The following is a 21,588-nucleotide window of genomic DNA, read 5'->3' on the forward strand; positions in this document are numbered from 1 at the left end:
CAAGACATAATCAGTCCGCGAGAAAATACCTTGGATGTTTCCCAGAGCAGAGACGGGTTATCCGTAGAATGAGAGTTAATTGAGTAGAACATTTTTAATTCCGATTCGAAATAGGAGACAAACATATCATCCTTGAGGAGGTATAGGTTGAGGCGCCAACGCCTCGACAGCGCCCTCTCTTCTGACAGGGAGTAGACCAGATATATAGGGGCGTGATCCGATAAAACAATACTTCCGATTGTGCAGGACGATACTAGAAAGAGCTTAGAGGAAGGGATGAAGAAATAGTCTATTCTACTGTTGCTCGTGTGGGCCGCTAAAAAAGGTAAACTTCAGTTCGGATGGGCAAAGGGTTCTCCAGACATCGGAGAATCCGATGTCTTTGCTTAGGGAGGAGAGCGTCTTTGCTTGCCTAGAGGGGGAGCCAAACTGGGTGAGAGTTTGTCAAGAGACAGTTAAAGTCTCCGCCCACAAAAGCATTCTCAGAGGCCAGGCCATTAAATTCAGTAAATATTTTGGATAGAAAGTCAGGAGAGTAGCCTGGGGGACAGTATACATTCATAAATGTAATTTCTTTACCCTTAAGAACCCCTTTGATCACATAGCGACCTTGGCTATTCAAAGAGGAAGTTATGAGTCTAAAGGGGAGATTTTTATTGATCAATATGGCCACTCCCCTACTGAATGTAGAATAGTTTGTGGCGAAGACCTGTCCCACCCAACTCTTTTGGAGTTTAGCGGTGTCGTTGGGCCCCATATGGGTTTCTTGTAATAAAGCAAGACATTCTCCTTCTTTAAAAAGGTCAGAATCGCCTTCCTCTTTGCCAATTTCTGAAGACCTCAAACATTCCAGGAGCAGACCTTGAAGCTCTCAGAGTTAGCCGTAGCCATAGAATATTGAGGGGTGTGTAGGCGGGGCAAACCTGGACAAGCCTGTGGGCATGCAGAATTCACTTATCTTAAACACTATGCACACGTACTTTGAGCCATACATAAAACAAATATTAATGACATTAAAACATAAAGGTGTGGGACCAGTGGGTCTTTCCCCAACATCACAGGGACTCACCAACATTTCCAGAAACTTCAAACCTATTATTCGTAGAACCATCTCAGTGGCTAACTGCCACATTCCCCTATATACAAAAGTAAACAAGAAAATTCAAATTGAACCATAAGCCATTAGTAAGGTCAACGGCTGGAGTCCAGAACTATTGGTAAGGGGGGGGGGGGGGTTGTATCTTCCAGGCATGTTGCGATAGAACAGTACATCCACCAGGCCGGGAGGGGGCTATAATTTGTCCGTGGGTCTGTTATCTCCCGTGACGCTGGTTTGACCTTGTGCAATTAGGTCTCCCCGCCAGAGGAGGGCGCTCTGCAGGGGGCCGTCTGCCGCTCCAGCGAGCACGTCAGCAGCAGCAGATATTGACGGGAGTCATGCGGGTGGCTAGCTGTATGTAGCCGACAAGGCCCAGCTGGCGCAGCCACGATACCCCAGTTCGTTCAATGTGCAAGCAACAGTAAACGCCTCCCGGTGGCAATGAACCAAAACAAGGCTGGGCACTGGCATAGCGCGTAAAAGTTATAGGCGTGGTAGAAATATCCGAAACAAAATAGGTCTCGCTTCTTCCGAAACGGAACGTTAGCACTTAGCATCCTAGCCCGTGGCTATAGTCGTGCAACAGTACAACAGTCATATACAACAGAATTGTCCCCCTCCTCCCCTTATGTCAGATAGCGAGAGAAAATAAAAAGATAAACTTCCAGGCGAAGCCTAACGTCAAGTATTCATCCATAAGAACATAGTGGCACCACATAGACTGCAAGATATAGTTTACACCAACATATCAATTAAGCAATGCAACTTAAGATTTGGCCCTCTTATTACACATGTGATCCGGATATGGCATGACACACAGAAAACGTGTACTAACCACCATAAATGGCACAGGCATTCTCCCCTATTTAATAACAATTTACTCCTTATTGAACAACAACCATCAGATACCCTGGATGGGAAAAGAAAGGCATACACACATTGGGGGATATCTTCGATGACCATGGTCTCCGCAGTTATCGAGATATATTCAACAATTTGACCTCACCAGTTCCACTTATCTCTTCTATTTACAAATAAGAGCAGCTTTGAAGGCTCACGGAGTCCCATTAGATGTTCCACTTGAGCACCACAGATTTCACAAATTCTTTTATGACAAGGAGACGTCGAGGGGCTTCGTCTCTGACTTTTATCGCCACTTACTTACGTCCTCATAAGGTCCTTCCCCTAGACTCGGTTTGGAGGAAGGATATCCCAAACCTGGAAGTATATTTTGATTGGGATGCAGTTTGGGAAAATGTTCGGCTATCATCACGCAAATTCGGATCCCCATTAGCCATTGCCACAGGCATAGGCTACTATTACTGGGGTCCACACAAATCAATACAATACAATTAATACAATAAAACAATACAATACACCTCAATAACACCTAAAAATATTATATAATAAAATATCTAAGTTCAACAATCACACATACCCATCTACTCAATCATGTTTCAAGGCATATATGTTCACTTAAAGCATAACAATACATCTCAATACAATATACAAATATATTAAAAATCTAAGTTCAACAATCACACATACCCATCTTCTCAATCACCCACTATGTTTACTTAACTGACAGTACCACTCTCTTATATGATTTTTAAGGTGTTTTTTAAATGTCTGTTTGTCTTCAACCCTAGTTAGTGCAGGTGGTAAGGAATTCCATTCAGTCATGGCTCTATACATCAGTCCTTTTCATTGCATTTGTTCTTGGCATCTTTACAGTACATCTTTCCATTGACACATGCCTGGTGGAGTAACTGTGTCTATTGATTGTGAATTGTATCTCATCATATAGACAAGCAGGTTTTTTGTTCTTATATATATTTCTAAAAAACATTATGATATTTACATTTAGTCTTTGTTCTACCATTAACCATGACAGTTTTTCATGCATGCTTACTATGTTTGACCTTTTCCTACAATTCAGAGCAAGGCGCGCTGCTTTGTTCTGTGTCATTTGTAGTTTTCCCAGTTTCTCTTCCAGCACTTCCCCAGATCCCCGGACAGTAATCCAGATGTGAAAGGATCAGAGCCTGGATAACATGGATCACCGACTCCGGAGTTAGGAATTCTGCACATCTTCAAGACTTTCTGGGAAAATGTCACCACTCAATTATCAGAATTTTTGTCTGACCATACCGACATTGCCTTCTGTACTGTTGTTGAATGATGTTTCTCAGTTATCGGCCTCTGTACATGTAAAGAGACTAATTTTGGCGAGTCTTACGGCTGCCAAAAAGTTGATCGCGTCACGCTGGATTCAACCGGATAAAATGTGCCGGAAGGTATGGATTCTCACCTATCTCGATGTGATTTATCTAGAGATATCCACTGCACGAATTTTTGGTGTTAATGTAGCCAGCATAGCAGTCTGGGTAGCTGTGGTGGATAAAGAAACGCATATACATTTGGAATTTTCTTATGTTGAATGAAGTAGTGGATGTATAGTCCAAGTGGGGGTCCTGAGGGGGGGGGGGGGGGGAAGAGCCCATGTATTGTATTTATTATTAGTTAGAATTATTATTTATTATGTCTTTTAATCTACTTTCATTCTGATTTAATTACTGGACTGTCATTGTTATTTCTGTTATTGTCCTGTGATTTATCGTTGATTATTACTGTTACTGTATTGTTTGTCTTGTTTCATGTAAAAAAAGGGAAAATAAAAAACAGTATTCATCCATAACCACATGTAATAAAATATTAAATGCAACCCCTCTGTGTGGTAGCCGTAGCAGGATGCTAACGGCCCAGAATCATGTTACTACCGCGTCTGGATCTGATGAGAGGCATCGAGTCCCCGTCCGGCTCCGGCAAAGCCGGCATTGGGTCCGTCGGGTTCGCGTCTGGGTCCGGTGGTGCCGGAGTCGGGGTCGGGGTTTCTCTGCCGGGTCCTCAGGAAGTCCACGGCGTCCCCGGGCGACATTAGATGCATCTTTGTGCCATCCTTGGCTCTGATGAGCTTCACGGGGAAATGGGGCGATGGTTTAAATCCACGTTTGTACAGGGGCCCCATGACATCTCTGTAGTGCGATCGCTGCTCGACCACCTCGAGGCAGTAGTCTTCGAAGATTGAAACTGGTTTCCCTCTGTATGTCAGATTCCCTCTACGTTTGCGAGCTTCCAGGATAATAGTCTCCTTGATCTTGTAGTGGTGCAAGCGGGGCGATTACCGCCCTGGGCCTGGAGCCGGGCGCTGGCTTGGGTGTTAGTGTCCTGTGACATCGGTCGAGTTCCGGTGGTGTAGCGAGGACGTCTTTCCCCATGATTTCCACCAGGACCTCTGCGAAAAAGACACTAGGACAGTTGCTGTGTAGAGATTCATCCAGGCCCAGGAATGCGTATATTAGAACGCCGGCTGCGTGATTCGACATCAATTAGCTTGTTTTTTAGCTTGCCGATGACTTCGTCTACCATCCTACCCGACCACATATTCAGGCCGTCTTCTACGGAGGCCAGGCGTTGGGTATGGTCTGCGACCGCCAGTTGGAAGCCGTCGAGTCTCGACTCGAGTGAGGCAGCAAACGTTCTGAACTCCGTGGTGAAAGCCTGTTTGAGTTCCTCCATTAGTTCCGCCATGGTAGCTCCATCCACGGGTCCGGTCCCGCTTCTCAAGACTCGCGCAGCCATCACGCTCGTTCTTCTTTTGGGTCGAATAATACAGGCAGAGATATGGATGATGTATATTAGTGGTTCACTTATCTTGAAATAAAAAGAAAATTGGCTTTTTAAAGTAAAATAAAAGTTCAGGAGCGGCAGCATGGCTCAGAGATGTTGACCCCATTCTCGACCCGGAACCGGACACAGAGTTTGTTATTTGAACCGAAGAGAATGGACTCTGTTTTGCCCATGTGTAATGATAGTTTGTTATCAGCGAGCCAGGTGCAGATTCTGCCGAGTTCAGAGCTGAGGGTTTTTTCAACCTGTAACTTGTTCTTGTCAGAGACCAGCAGGGCCGAGTCATCCGCGAACAGGAACAGGTTGCAGTCACAAGCTGATGACATACCATTTGCATAAATTAGGAACGGTAACGGTCCTAGTATGCTTCCTTGTAGAACACCACAGCTCACTGGGAGGGGGGGCAGTGTCGGTTCCCTGCGGTGTGTGCGTGTATGTATGCATTAGGGCTGTCCCCGACTAAGGATTTGGATGGTCGACTATGATTGGCCAAAATTTGCCGTTAGTAGACTAAAACAAATAATAATAATAATATTTTTAATAAAAAAAAAAAGAAAAGGGCTGTGGGGGTGCTTAATGTCTGAAGGAGTTGACTGAAGGCTTCTTGTCCTCTGCAAAAGCATGCAATTGGTCCACTGATGGATACATCTTGATATTTGTCTAGTCTAGTGTGTTCATTAGATGGGTGAAATCCTCTTTCAGTGCCTCTGTGCCCGTTTTCGTAGGCAGTTAGCCTCTGGTATGCGTGCCATTAGCCACGCTTCTAGGCCTCTTTTCTTTTGGAAAGAATGATAGTTTATACTTTATAAATTGTATAAACTAATAGGGGTCAGCCCTAGTATATACATATATAAATGCGTATGTATATATGCATGTATGTATGTATATATGTATATATGTATAAATGTGTATGCATATATATATATATATATATATATATATATATATATATATATATATATATATATATATATATATATATATATATAATATGTATGTATATACACATATATAAATGTGTGTATGTATGTACGGGCAGACCCCAGGTGGTGAGAGCAGGTAACTGCACCTCCTCATCCATCACTCTCAACATAGGGGCCCCCCAGGGCTGTGTTCTGAGTCCCCTCCTCTACTCCCTGTACACACATGACTGTGTGGCACAGCGGAACAACAACACAATCATCAAATTTGCTGACGACACAGTAGTGGTGGGCCTGATCTCTGCAAACGACGAGAGGGCCTACCTGGAGGAGGTCAAGGTTCTAGCGGGATGGTGCCAAGAGAACAGCCTCTCCCTGAACATCAGCAAAACAAAGGAGATGATTGTGGACTTTATGAGGTCGGGGGTCAGGGACTACAGCCCCCTAAGCATCGATGGGGCACCGGTTGAGAGAGTGAACAGTTTTAAGTAGGGATGTCCGATATTATCGGCCGACCGATATTATCGGCCGATATCGGCAGTAAAATGTGATATCGGAAAATATCGGTATCGGTAAAAAAAATTTTTTTTTTTTTTTTTAACCTTTATTTACCCAGGCAAGCAAGTAAGAACCAATTCTTATTTTATTTATTGTCAAAAGTATGCATGTTGGTTTAATTCAACAACTTGTATGTTAATTTTAACTTTTTTAATGATCATATTTTGCACAGATAATGCTTACATTTAGAAAGCCTTTTGAATGCATCCAGTGAAATTATTAGTTACCTGAAATTATTCCGTTTTTTTTGGGGGAAACCCTGCATATATCGGTATCGGTTGATATCGGTATCGTATCGGTATCGGAAATTAAGAGTTGGACAATATCGGAATATCGGTATCGGTAGTCCACTTGGACTTGACATGGACCTCACACATTGACAGTGTTGTGAAGAAGGCACGGCAACGCCTCTACTTCCTCAAACGCCTAAGGAAGTTCCAAGTCAGTCAGAAGATCCTTAAGAACTTCTACTCATGCACAATAGAGAGCATACTGACTGGCAATATCACCTCCTGGTTTGGGAATAGCACCGCACAAGACCGTAGCAGACTACAGAGAGTGGCCCGCTCAGCCGAACGCACAATTGGAGGGGGGCTTCCCACTCTCCAGGGCATTTACAACAAGCGGTGCATGGGCAAGGCTAAGAGAATTATCAAAGACTCGAGCCACCCAAACAACTGCCTATTTGAACTGCTGCGGTCAGGCAAGCAATACAGGAGTCTCATGGCAAGCACAGAAAAACTCAGAAGAAGCTTCTATCCCCAGGCCATCAGGATGCTCAACGAACAATAACACTATGTAACAACCATGTATGCACTCACAGCACACACACTCACTTTAAACATACAACTCACTGCAGCACCCACTTTAGTACACCTAAGCACACTTTATATTTATCGGTAAAGAATTTGCACTACAACCCATACCTCATTACACCTTACTGTAAATTATATTGTACCTCATCCCACTTCTGCTTTGCACTGAATAGTATATTGTATGGTAACTCAGTTACTTCTACTCTACATAGAGCATTGTATATATGTATATACTGAACATTTGTCTACGTACTTGACTTCTATTTTATACTTGCTATACTTATTTTATTATCTATTTTTGCCTAGCACAGTCTCTGGAGCGAAACAGAAAGAAGCATTTTGTATAAAAGTATTCTGTACTTCTGTATGACAACTAATAAAGAAACTTGAACTTGGTATATATATGCATGTATGGGGGAGTCTCCCCATGTTTTGCTACCTCAGGCCGCTCTCCCTCTGGACTCCCAGCAGGGCGGCGAGCTGGAGCAGGCTGTGCAGCTTGGGGGCAGTGAGGCAGGGCGCCTGGTTGTGTCCGGAGAGGAGCTCCTTCCTGACGCGCTCCCGCTGCAGGCTGTGGAGGAGGTGCTGAACCTGGAGCACCGTGCTCAGCCTCCTCCTCTCAGTCTCCCCCTGAACCTCCTCCTCCCTCCTCACGGCCTTCTGCTGAGCCCTGAGGAGCTGGGGGGAGGGAGGGGGGGGGGGGGGGGGGAGAGAGAGAGCGAGGGAGAGAGAGAGAGAGCGAGGGTGAGAGGGAGAGAGAGAGGGAGAGAGAGAGAGAGGGACGAGAGAGAGAGGAGAGAGAGAGAGAGAGAGAGAGAGAGAGAGGAGGGAGAGGAGGGAGAGAGGGAGAGAGGGAGAGAGAGGAGGGAGAGAGGGAGGGAAGGAAGGAGGGAGGGAGAGAGGGGGAGTGAGGGAGGGATGGAGAGAGGGAGGGAGGGAGGGAGAGAGGGAGGGAGGGAGGGGGAGGGAGGGAGGGAGGGGAGCAATGATGTCAACTTTCAAACAGTCAACCAACCCCATTACAGAACTACACGTTGAAGGTTTAACTGAAGCATGACTCAGTAGACTACCACATGCTGCCCTACTGTCAGTCTGGGGAGGGTGTAGACTACCACATGCTGCCCTACTGTCAGTCTGGGGAGGGTGTAGAGACTACCACATGCTGCCCTACTGTCAGTCTGGGGAGGGTGTAGACTACCACATGCTGCCCTACTGTCAGTCTGGGGAGGGTGTAGACTACCACATGTCTGTTGGTCTGGGGAGGGTGTAGACTACCACATGTCTGTTGGTCTGGGGAGGGTGTAGACTACCACATGTCTGTTGGTCTGGGGAGGGTGTAGACTACCACATGTCTGTTGGTCTGGGGAGGGTGTAGACTACCACATGTCTGTTGGTCTGGGGAGGGTGTAGACTACCACATGTCTGTTGGTCTGGGGAGGGTGTAGACTACCACATGTCTGTTGGTCTGGGGAGCGTGAATATTTTAGGCAACCAACTTGTGTTTAGCGTTTCTCTGATTGGCCACTACGCCCATGTGACCGCGGCAGCGCGAGAGAGCTGCAGCGCGGAAATAGGCTGTCTATTGCCTCGCGCTGCAGCGTGGAAATAGGCTGTCTATTGCCATTCTCTAAGATAAACTCTAACCTTAACCAGCTCCTTAACAGCGCCTAAACTTAACCCTTCTAACCTTAACCAACTCCGAAAGAATGCCTAACCTTAACCTTAACCAACTCCGAAACAATGCCTAACCTTAACCATAACCAACTCCGAAAGAATATTGCCATTCTCTAAGACAAACTCTAACCTTAACCATAGGGCTGGGCGATATGACGATATTATATAAATATCTGGTACAGTTCATTAACGATACACTTTTTAAACGTATCGTGGATATCGTGATGTTTTGCCCAAGAGGATTGCGTCGCGTCAATCTGGTCCACACGTTGAAACTTTTGAACAGCGCCGCCCCACACACACTACTGCATCAAAGTTACTACTTATGATAACAAAGGCATTCGTTTTGTGGCATTAACGTTATATAGTTACACGTTCAATAACATCAGCGTATTTACATAGCAACGTCCGAGGTCGACCTAGATATAGCAAGCATTAGTCGTTCATATCTCAGCCCGTGCTGACTCAGTTGTGCCCATTCTGCGGTCTGTTAATAAAGTTTTCAATCAGACAGATGTATGGAAAGGCTTTTATTATAACATCCGTTGCAGTAAAATCATTATGCCTCCAGTCGTTTAGTCATCCTGCGGAGCTAAAAGCTAAACGTCGGCCGCGGGGAGCACCATTGTTGTTGTCATTGAGCTCTCCAATGGCGGAAGTAAAAAATTAATACGCGCTTGCCGATTGGTGCTAAGAACAGCAGGGCGGGTGCAAGCGGTGTGACGTAATTGGCAGACTCGACTGTCAATCAAAATGATTCTGTTTGCCGTCTGAATGAAAACGTTATTAACAGATTGCAGCATGGGTACAATACAGTACAGCTCAATACAACAACAGTGGACTGGAGGATGCAGACCAGAGAAAGACTTTAGTCTTGTTCAGGGTCCCCCATTTTCAATTCATCATATTTCATATCTAAATCATATAATATCTCATTGCTAAATATATGCAATATATAATCTAATAATCCAATAATCTAAATCTAATATATAATATAAAAATGCTAAATGCATGGGTATTTTATTTTGTCTTTAATGTTAGCTTGCAAACTCAAATACTGTCTTGGTAAGCCTCATAATGAATTGTTTGGGGAAAAAAAGAAAAACATTGTGATGCGTATCGTGTATCGCCGAAAGGTCAGAAAATATCGTGATATCATATTTAGGCCATATCGCCCAGCCCTACTTAACCAGCTCCTTAACAGCGCCTAAACTTAACCCTTCTAACCTTAACCAACTACGAAACAATGCCTAACCTTAACCAACTCCGAAACAATGCTTAAAGTTAACATGCCTAAACTTAACCGGCGAAAGAATGCATGTTAAAAAAATAAATAAAAGAAAATTGAAGGGAATCGAACTTGTCACCAACGGACCGCAGGATACACAGCAAGGCAGCACTACCAGTTGAGCTAGTTGTCGATGTTAAAAAAAGGGGGGGATTACTGCTACATAATGCTGCTGCGTCGCGGGGGCGTGGCTAGACGCAAGTTGGGCGTGGCTAGACACAAGTTGGTTGCCTTTAATATTTAGGCGTCTGGCGTGGGTGTAGAGACTATCACATGCCTCCTCCGATACGAGTAGCCAGTCGCTTCTTTTTTCACCCAACAGCGAGAAGTTTCACTGGGAGAACGTAACACATGCAGAGGTTCACGGCATCTCCCCCAGATCCCCTCCCTGCTGAACAGGTGCCCCCGACCAGTAGGAGTCACCATTTGCAACGACCAGGACACACGTACCCCCGGGGTACGGCCTCCCACCCGCTAACACTCACAATCAACCCGCCCGCTAACACTCACAACCAAGCCGGAGGTACCGCTGACAGCTGGATTCCATCCCAGAGTCTCTGTGGTGGTAGGTAAGGTCTTAGACCTCTACGCTACCCACCTCGAAGGGTTAACTGAAACAGGACTGAAGGTTTAACTGAAACAGGACTGAAGGTTTAACTGAAACAGGACTGAAGGTTTAACTGAAACTGAACTGAAGGTTTAACTGAAACAGAACTGAAGGTTTAACTGAAACAGGACTGAAGGTTTAACTGAAACAGGACTGAAGGTTTAACTGAAACTGAACTGAAGGTTTAACTGAAGCTGAAGGTTTAACTGAAACAGGACTGAAGGTTTAACTGAAACTGAAGGTTTAACTGAAGCTGAAGGTTTAACTGAAACAGGACTGAAGGTTTAACTGAAGCTGAAGGTTTAACTGATACAGGACTGAAGGTTTAACTGAAACTGAAGGTTTAACTGAAGCTGAAGGTTTAACTGAAACTGAAGGTTTAACTGAAGCTGAAGGTTTAACTGAAACAGAACTGAAGGTTTAACTGAAACTGAAGGTTTAACTGAAAATGAAGGTTTAACTGAAGCTGAACTGAAGGTTTAACTGAAACGAAAGGTTATCCTATAACCTAGTTATATGAATACTGGCTGAGCGTCTCGCTCTGCCATATTGAGATAACTCTTATCTCCTAGCACTTAATGTGCTCACGAAACAAACAAATGCACTCGCATGCACGTGACCAGGCCACACCCCTGCGTCCCCCTATATGACGCCGGACATGGTCACGCTCCACCTTCCTCAGAATGATTTGCATACACGGAAAAATCATCCAAGGGACCTCAGGGCGCTAAGAGCGAGACGCTCAGCCAGTATTCATATAACTAGGTTATAGGATAACCTTTCGTTATATTATCACACTGGCAATCGCGTCTCGCTCTGCCATATTGAGATAAGGGGCAGAGTGGACGCGTGGCCCGACAAGTGTACCCCCTGAGGGCCTGTAAGGAGGAGGGGAGTCCAGTCCAACCGCCCGTCCTAACGAAGGGGGGGAGGCAGTCAACTCCACCAAAGTGCGAAAAAAGGGGGAACCAGGCACCCCTGAAAACGCACAGCACAGGCGGGACCACGTGTGACACAGCACCCTGTGGCACACACCCCTGCTAGCCCACCAAATGGTGGGACGCAGGAGAGGTCCCAGACCTCAGAACGGCCTGGGAGACAGAACCCCCAGTCACGTCCACGAGGTAAAACTTAACGAAGGGACCCGGGGAGGACCAGGAGGCCGCAGCACAGATGTCCTCCACCGAGGCCCCCCCTAACAGGGCAGCAGCCCGAGGGGGGACCTGTCGAGCCAACGTGTAGCAAAGGGCAACACCCTCGCACAACCAATGTGACGGATGCTGCTTGGACAGCGCCTCACCCGCGCGAGGGCCACCGTAACAAACAAACAGTTGAACGGAAGCCCTGAAAGCCCGAGTCCGACTGAGGCAAACCCCCAGTGCACGAACGGACGAACCACAATATCCCTGGAGCGAAAAGAGCACCGGATATTCTTTGGCACGAAGACTGGATTAGGCCTAAGAGTCGCACCGCTATCGGCCGAATAGACAGGCACTCAGGCCGCACCGAGAGAGCACACAGCTCACCCACGCGCTCAGCGGAGGTGATGGCCAAAAGGAACGCGGTCTTAAAGACAGCCGATCCAATGGCGCCTGCTCAAGAGGCTCAAACGGGGCCTCCGACAACCGGCCCAGGACCAGTTGGAGGTCCCACTCGGAGACAGAACGTTCCACAGGCTTGAGACGCCGATCGCCAAGCAAGAACGTTTCACAAGAGGGTGGCTGAACAATGTTCTGCCCCCACACTCGACCATACGCCACTTCCCAGCATAAGCTGCGGTAGTGGACGGAGCGCGCGAGTCAAGACGCATCCCCACCAGATTCACACTTTCAGCAGCAAAGCCTAGAGGCTGCCCCAGAACAGGAGGCAGAACAGAGTTCCGCGTGCCTGAGAGAGGGCCCGCGGTGACCACGGAACAGGCCACGGTGACGAGCTGAATCAGGGCCGGGGACCACACAGCTGAGCCCCGGCCCGGCGCGACCAGGATCAAGTCCCGCGCTCCCGACATACCCGCCCCAACAGCTGAGCTATCAGGTGTATGGGGGGAATGCGTACAGAATCCCGGGCGGCCACGGAATCGGTCCCAGACCTGTCCGACTATGTCTGGACGTAGTCCCCACTCGTCAGGGTGAGGACCGCACCGCGACATCACATCTGCACCCACATTCTCCATGCCGGGGATGTGGAAAGCCCTCAGGCTGCGCAGATGGACACGCCCATAGTCAGAGCCCGACCGCCGCCCGGTGCAGACGGGGGGAGTATAAGACGCCGACGTCGTGTTGTCCGTCCTGATCAAAACATGCTTGCCCACCACAAGGTGGCCAAGCCGTTTGAGGACCAGAAGGACTGCCTTCAATTCCAACACATTGAATGTAGCGCAGACCGGGCAGCATGGTCTTGCCAGCTGCCCCCTACTGCGTTGGCCCTACACATCTCCCCCCCCCCCATCCCATGAGGGAGGCGTCAGTGAAGACCGTGACGTGTGACAGCCTGCTGCCCACAGGGACCCCGATGGTGAGGGCACCAGGTCCTCCCCAAAGGATGAGGTCCCCCAGTACTGACATGGGAACCTTCAGCCGCTTCCACTTGTCTCTCACTCTTAACATGAAGAGGAGGCCAAGAGGGACCACAGAGTGAGCAGATGCCATCATACCGAGCAGGCGCATCACGGACAGCACCGTAACCGTCCTAGGACGGAACCTCCCGAGCGCGCCGAGAACCAACCACTCGCTGCCGCTCTGAGAGGGATGCCCATATAGACCTTGAGCTTAGAATAAGCCCAAGTACTCCACCCCTGTTGACTGGGAAGAGGAGTACTCTACTTCCAGTCTACAGCAAAACCCAGGCTGGTGAGGAATTCCACCACCTGCCTGGTATGAGACCTGGCGACCTTCCCTAACCGGCCGAGGACCAGAACGTCTTCCAGGGTAGAATCAAATTCGTAACCCCCGACGACACAGAGGGCCCAGCGCGGTCTCCACGCACTTGGTGAAGATGCGGGGAGCCAGAGAGTAGCCGAATGGCAGCCTCTGGTACCCGTACACTAAGCCCTTCAAAGGAAGCGTAGGTATGTCCTAGGAGGGAAGATCGGGATGCGAATACGCATCCTACAGGTCTATGACCGGAGTGCTGGACGTCCCGCGATGATGTCGGGGAGGTTGCGACCCTCTCTGCGCCGCCCCCTATCTCCCTGTCTCCGGCTGTCTCGGAGAAATGACCGGAGTGTTGCATGTCCCGTGATTAAGACGGGGAGGACGCGACCCTCTTTGCGCCGCCCCTGTGCCTCAAATAGATTCGCTATCAGGTCTATCTTTAATCTTTCAAAATGTTCAGTTGCTATCGCTATCAGCTCTATCTTTCAAAATGTTCAGTTGCTATTGCATGCACTCATCGGTGTTTCACTACACACTTGAGTGCATGCTTACCAACTGTTAGTCTGCAACACTACTAGACATCTAAGAAGGGAGTTCCCCCCTTGAATGGCCATTCTAAGGTTTCTCTCCTCCACACTGCCTGTGGAGCATTTTTCCCTGTTGTTAGGTTTTAGTGAGTTTTTCCTTACCTTCGCGTGGGGTATGTCTGGGAGTGCTTGCATTCTTTCATTTATTTGCATTTATTTTAAATTTGTTGGACCTTATGGTGTTCTTGTTCTGTTCTTGACTTATTGTTACGTTTCTTCTTGACTTGTTTAAAGAAGACGTGTACGGCCCATGGGGACATTAACGTGTGTTGTCGGGCCTTACAAATAAATTTGATTTGATTTGATTTATGGAGGTGAACCAGTCCCCCACCTGACAGCGCCTAACAGGTGGGAGACGGTCAACATTCTGAACCTTCCATGGGACACCCGCCCGATAGGGTGGGTTCCTACACACCGTAGCCCTGCAGTGATATTACTACCACCCAAACCATGCGTGCCTGACTGACCACCGCCGGTCTTCCGGTCGGGGGAGGCACTAACGTGATACCCGGCCTGGCGAGGGCGGGCTGGGGGAACTCACACTGTGACCTCCTGGGCCTCGAGTTCCCCCGCTGACAACCTTTTCCGTCGACAGACACAACACCAGGCTAACCAAACACAGACACCGAACGTGACCGGTGACCGTGCTAGACACAGCTAGACCGCACGGTTTTTTAGGGCGTGCTCATCTAATGTAGCCGATCCCTCGGCCGCCAAGGCTGTCGGCCTTGTGATCACCTGTTGTCTTTGTGCCCAGGGTACCTCAGGCGGGGGAAACATGGCCGGTGGTCGGGGGCCTCGCCACAGCCGCTGGCGAGGCCGCGCCCTCACCTCTATCTGCGCGGTGTGAGGCGGTGTGGGGCCTAGGTCAAATACCGCCCGCGCTCCAGCGGAAAGACCAAAAAGTCCCTCTGCGGAGAGGGGAGCCCTGAGGAGGGGAAGCCTTCTCTCCCCCTCAAGGGGAGACTGTTCCAACCAAAGATGTCTGTGAACAAGCATCGACAGCATCCTAGCCCTCCCTGCGGTTATAGCTTGCGGCTAGGTCAAAAGCTGAATAACCTCAAAACCTCGCGCAATGTTTTGACGTCGGCTGGCCCTAAGGCCCCACCACAGACACCATTTTTGACAGAAAAAACAGCAAATTGAACAATGTTGCCAGTTGCTGCTAATATAGGTATAATTCTATATACTCATGGCGTCGGCCGGGCGGGACACCGTTCCACCATGTCAGAGGCAAAGGACTGATGCCACCTGCTTCACTAAGCATGGAACAAGCATGGAACACCAGTGGTGGCTGCAGACCAAAGTCCACTACTAGTGAAGCACTGCCTCACTAGTAGGCATGCAACAACCTTCACTGTGGTTTCCACCCATGAAGGGATAAATGAACGAAAACTCTATTAACATATTGCAGAATGAGCTAGCCCATACACACAATTGTTAAGGGGATGCAGACCAGAGAAAAAACCCAGTCCTGTCCACACCAAGGACCCCCATTTTCAATTCATAGATTCACAAAAAGCACACCTGCCCTGAGCCTCAGCCCATCCACCCATGTAAATGGTAAACAAGCCCCCGTTAAACCCCCAACATTAGACACGGATTGACAGTCAGCATGAATGGTTAAGAGGAGGGAAGACCTTTTAGTAAAGACGGCCCTCGGCGGGGAACAAGGGAACGGCGTCCGTCCCAGCATTGTAGCATTAGCCGCGCGCTCTAGGATATTTGGAAAAACACCCAAAAAAAGAGTCATGACAACCATGTTTTCCCAAATATCCTGCCCCTCGCGCCAATACATCACTCGGTTGTCTCACGGGACAACGAGCAGTATTACTCATGCTAGTATCAATGCCTGATAGCGCAGGCCCTACCTGTCGCGCGACGTCCCTCGGTCCGCTGTCATGAGACGAGGAAAACCCAGGACAGGCCCGTTGCGCTGTTTAGGATGTGCCGAGAAGATTCCAGGGGCTGGTGAACTTCTGGCGAATACCCAACATTGTGTAAATTCTCCCTGCGTTTCATAACAACTAGTTCACGGAGTGCACTGCTACTTCCGTGTTGGAAACAAAAAGAGGAAGGTGGAGCGTGACCATGTCCGGCGTCATATAGGGGGACGCAGGGGCGTGGCCTGGTAACACGCATGCGAGTGCATTTGTTTGTTTCGTGAGCACATTAAGTGCTAGGAGATTAGAGTTCTCAATATGGCAGAGCGAGACGCGATTGCCAGTATGATAATATAACTGAAGGTTTAACTGAAGCTGAATGTTTAACTGAAACTAAATGTTTAACTGAAGCTGAAGGTTTAACTGAAGGTTTAACTGAAGCTGAAGGTTTAACTGTAACAGGACTGAATGTTTAACTGAAACTGAAGGTTTAACTGAAGCTGAAGATTTAACTGAAGCTGAAGATTTAACTGAAGCTGAAGGTTTAACTGAAACTGAAGGTTTAACTGAAGCTGAAGGTTTAACTGAAGCTGAAGGTTTAACTGAAGCTGAAGGTTTAACTGAAACAGAAGGTTTAACTGAAACAGAAGGTTTAACTGAAACAGGACTGAAGGTTTAACTGAAGCTGAAGGTTTAACTGAAACAGGACTGAAGGTTTAACTGAAGCTGAAGGTTTAACTGAAACAGAGCTGAAGGTTTAACTGAAGCTGAAGGTTTAACTGAAACAGAGCTTAAGGTTTAACTGAAACAGAGCTTAAGGTTTAACTGAAACAGAGCTTAAGGTTTAACTGAAGCAGAGCTTAAGGTTTAACTGAAACAGAGCTTAAGGTTTAACTGAAACAGAGCTTAAGGTTTAACTGAAACAGGACTGAAGGTTTAACTGAAGCTGAAGGTTTAACTGAAGCTGAAGGTTTAACTGAAACAGAGCTTAAGGTTTAACTGAAACAGGACTGAAGGTTTAACTGAAGCTGAAAGTTTAACTGAAACAGGACTGAAGGTTTAACTGAAGGTTTATCTGAAGCATGCCTCGTCGTTTTGCCGACATACCACCACGCCTACACCGTATGGGGAAAACATTTAACAGTAGGATTCTAATTGTAAAGCCAGTGAGCTAGGGCTGACAAGCGGAATACTCTGCTTCATTAGCAAAGGGTGCATGGCTAGGAGACGTCAAGGGGGGGGGGGGGGGGGGGGGGGGGCCCTTCTCTGACATTCTCTACCAGATGGGAAGTGGTCTGGAAGTAACCATGTGGAGGGGGGGGGGGCTTACATCCTGGGTCAGATCCTCCAGGCTGGTGTGGAGCTCCCGTGAGAAGCCCAGGTTGTGAAGGACCTCGTGGTACTTCTGTACAGCCTCCTATAGGAGACCCAAACACAAACAAGTCAAACCCATCCCCCCCACCCCACCAGAACATAGTGTGTATCTCCCCCCCCCCCCCCCGGCACCAGAACATCATGTGTATCTCCCCCCCCCCCCGGCACCGGAACATCATGTGTATTTGTGACGGTTCCATTTCGACGCCATGTTAAATAACAATTCGTACCAACTGGTCTTTGTTCAGAGAGTCTCCTTGTTCCAGCCTCCTGGTGTAGTCCTCCAGCTTGAACTGTGGACAGAGAGGGGTCGTGACCTCAGAGTAGGGCTGTCTCCCCACATGCTCTTGGGTTAGGGTTAGAGAGGGGTCGTGACCTCAGAGTAGGGCTGTCTCCCCACATGCTCTTGGGTTAGGGTTAGAGAGGGGTCGTGACCTCAGAGGCTCGGCTGTCTCCCCACATGCTCTTGTAGAAAACAGTGGTGAATATTCATGGCAGACAAGCTTCCCCAAAAATGTGACAAGTAAATAAATAAAAAATATATTTTTATTTAAAAAAATGTAATAGTTTACAATAATAAGAAAACTATTATTTTGTATATGTTATAATACTTTTCTCCCTCCTGGATAAATGAACCGAACAAGCGAAACTGCGCCCACTCTATAACACTGCAGGCAGGTACACTTCTCTGGTAGCATTATTTTGATTGACATTGAAGTGTTTGGCATCCATTTACAAAAAAATTTAAAAGAATTATTAGCCAATTAGATTGGGGTTAGGGTTAGGGTTAGGGTTAGGGTTATTGAGATCATGTGTAAAAAATCGGGATCATCCCTATGTTCCCCGGGTCCTATGTTCCCCGGGTTCTATGTTCCCCGCTTTGATTGATTAATAGATTGAACATTTTATACATTTTTATTATTTTATTAATTATTAATGTCCGCCTTGTTTCGAACGGTTAAGCTTAGGCCCTCGTTCGAACTGCTTAAGGTTAGAGTTTGGAATCAGGGCTGGTGGTCTAAAATTTTCAATCTATCAATCAATCAAAGCGGGGAACATAGAACCCGGGGAACATAGGACCCGGGGAACATAGACATGCTCCCAAAAAATCTAAGCAAATGAACCGCAGGAAGATGATTAAACAGAAGGATTTGTAGATACAGTAATTAATGATAATCGATTTTAATTATAAATTCATATTTGACCTTGAACTTGACCTTATTGTGGCCAAATCATAGATCTATGGATAGGGAAAATGCTCCTCTTTCCAATGGCAGGGTTGAATCTGGATTTAGTCATTTCCTTGCGGTTTTTACGATAATTAGCATTTTCCGATAAATTCGTATTTCCGATTAATCGTATAAAACATCGGTAAAAATTTAAATATACACTTTGACTACTGTTTTTGATAGGGTTATGGTCTTTACTCTTGGCTACACTTTTTTATTTTTTTAACATTAACCTCTTAAAGCCCAACTTGCAGGTTAAACCCTACTGATCAATTATGGGTAGTTTACATCATTGGTATATATTTTTTTTTTTTCATTTGACGCCGGAAATGCCACTCAGAAATGGTTAAAAAGGTCCATGCATGAATAACATGCACGAGCAAATTAAAAAGCTTATCAGAGCTATCAGGGCCATGACGTCACGTGGGGTATCTTTCCACTACTTCTGATCCACTACAAGGAGTTTTGACGAGTGCAGAAAGCTATTTCCTTGATCCAAATGGACGCCTTACAAGACGCAAATGGGTTTAATCGTCGGAGACTTTGATGGACCAGCTACAACTGGTTGAAACAAGGTAGTTATAATGTTTTTAATGTCGTAAAAAAAGAACTACATTTACCACTAGGCAGCCTGTTGTTCAGTACAGCAGCGCTACTGGTCTGTGGGCTGTCGCCTTATCCCCGGGTCATAGTATCAACTATCAAGCTGGCTATATAGCTGTGGCTAACGTTACCCCGCTAACGTTAGCATTATGGCTACTGTCGTGCATGTAAAAGAGTTTTGGGAACGAGTAAAATGTGTAGGTCCTCTTCTCAGACCTGTGGGGCAAAGCACTGCTGCACACACCATTTTAAATCGGGTGATGTTAGGAGTTTCGAGAATGCTGGCTAGCAAGCTATGCGCCCCGGCATGTTGATACGATAGTAGCCCCTTAAGCTCCACTCGGTGCATCAGTGACGATAGCTATGAGCTAACTAACGCTACAAGCTCAAACACCTTATAACTACTACTATTGTCGTGTCCATAAGTTCCCTGGCATAATACTTGTGAGGACAAAGGTATACAAAGAGGAGAGAACCATTTTAAATCGGGTGATGTTAGGAGTTTAGAGAATGCTGGCTGCTAAGCTAAGCTACGTTAGCTAACTTAACTAGCTTCTAACGGTGTATACACCATGTACAACGACACAATGATTTTCATTATTACAAATATTGTAACGTGGTTGTGGCTTTTACAAATAGTGGTTAGCTTTAGAGATGGATGCTATGATCACGGAGCAATAGTGTTGTTAGGTGACCGTGATACAGATACATTTTCATTCATTACTCCTCGGCTAGTAGTAGCAAGGCTCTCTGCCTGCCACTAGCTGTGTGTGACACCCTGGTGCCCTGCACCTCACGTGACGTCAGCATTTCGATTACACGCGCACGTTATGAACCATTGATTAAAATATCCACGAGCGTGGTGATTGTGTTGGGCAGACAAAATGTTTGATAAAAACGCTAAACTGGGTCAATTTCAATAATTTCTTTTTCCTTCTTCATGAAAGTCACCGTTGGCCTAGTCCACATTGTTTATTGAACAAAAATACAACCTGCAAGTTGGCCTTTAACATCCAAGGGCCCACATGGACGATTATTTGCCGACCTCTAGTGGCTCGGGTGTGCATTTCTTTTAATACAATATATAGATGGAATTAAAGCCCTATTTGTTGCCTGTCGATTGCCCTTTCAGGTGACAAAATCCGTTAAGCGGTTCTCGAGTTACATGCCGATATGTGAGGCGTGCCCCAAAGTACGCAAAAGTACACATTACCACCCCCGACTCCCGGGGCTCTAGCTCCATCAATCATTTGGCGATCTCGAAAATCTTTGCACAGGGTTGTAGCCAATGAGTGTGGCTTTACAATGATACCCCATGATATGATAATTGGGGATCTAATACGGTCTCTATTGATCGATTTATGATAAAAGAAAAGCAGGGTCCCCCTATTAAGGCTCAACAGGTTCCAAACATACATAACAGACGATGTGGTTGAATTTATTCCGTCACTTTGTAACACTTTCTTTTGTAACACTTTGAGCTCCGTTAGTGAATTTCATTTCTACTAGGAAAAACTCCTTCTTACCTTCTTTTTCTCCAAGTTTCGGATCTTGTGCCTGAGACCGATGAGCCCGTCCTGGATGTAGTGGCCGTCGCCCCGATAGGCTGTGGAGGTGGAGGCTGCGGCCAGGGTGAGCTGCAGGGCACTCATCCCCGGGCTTCCACCCTCAGGGCTGCCGCGGGGCGGGGGAGAGCCCCCCATGGCCGGGGAGGACAGCTGGACCATGGTGAGAGATCAGATCCTTGCTGAAAAGGGAGCCACATCATGCCACATCAATGTGGAACGCCCTACCCAAAGCTGTAAAGGAATGTGAATCCCTACCCACATTCAAAACCGCTCTTAAAGAGCACCTACGGGAGGCTGCAGTTCGAAACTGGCCCCCGTAAATGTCCAAACCCCCCCACCCCCACCCCCTCCTAATAGACAGTCTCCTCCCCACCGTATGTATATATTCTCTCCCCACCGTATGTATATTCTCTCCCCACCGTATGTATATTCTCTCCCCACCGTATGTATATATTCTCTCCCCACCGTATGTATATTCTCTCCCCACCGTATGTATATTTCTCTCCCACCCACCCACCCCCTCCTAATGTAGTCCCCTCCCCATCATATGTATATACTCTGTTAGGATCTATGGGCAACAGTACTGTATATTTGCATATCGTATATGTCACAAATGTAACAGTACTAAATACCTGTATGTCATGTATGTCCCTATGCCATAAATGTCATGATGTCATGTAGGTCATAAATGTCACTATGAATTGAAAATGGGGGACCCTGATGTAAACAAGACAAACGTCTTTCTCTGGTCTGCATCCCCTTAATAATTGTGTGTATTGAGCCGTAGTGTATTGTACCCATTCTGCAATCTGTTAAATAA

At 47.0% G+C, this 21,588-nt stretch overlaps 1 protein-coding gene across 1 annotated transcript in view; it reads right to left on the bottom strand.

Moving 5' to 3' along the window:
• The window catches only part of caprin2 (caprin family member 2), a gene marked incomplete at both ends in the record, with an annotated part of 70,647 nt that extends 49,720 nt beyond the window's left edge, over window positions 1-20,927 (bottom strand). The window contains 7 exons of the mRNA XM_084330912.1: window positions 3,880-4,073; window positions 4,285-4,394; window positions 4,534-4,754; window positions 7,522-7,760; window positions 17,325-17,411; window positions 17,599-17,661; window positions 20,727-20,927. Coding sequence (XP_084187038.1) covers window positions 3,880-4,073; window positions 4,285-4,394; window positions 4,534-4,754; window positions 7,522-7,760; window positions 17,325-17,411; window positions 17,599-17,661; window positions 20,727-20,927 — 1,115 coding nt within the window. The remainder of the gene's footprint in view (window positions 1-3,879; window positions 4,074-4,284; window positions 4,395-4,533; window positions 4,755-7,521; window positions 7,761-17,324; window positions 17,412-17,598; window positions 17,662-20,726) is intronic.
• Window positions 20,928-21,588: the final 661 nt, after the last annotated feature.

Source organism: Notolepis coatsorum (genome assembly GCF_963971535.1).
Source record: "Notolepis coatsorum genome assembly, chromosome: 15".
Classification (NCBI taxonomy): Eukaryota; Metazoa; Chordata; class Actinopteri; order Aulopiformes; family Paralepididae; genus Notolepis; species Notolepis coatsorum.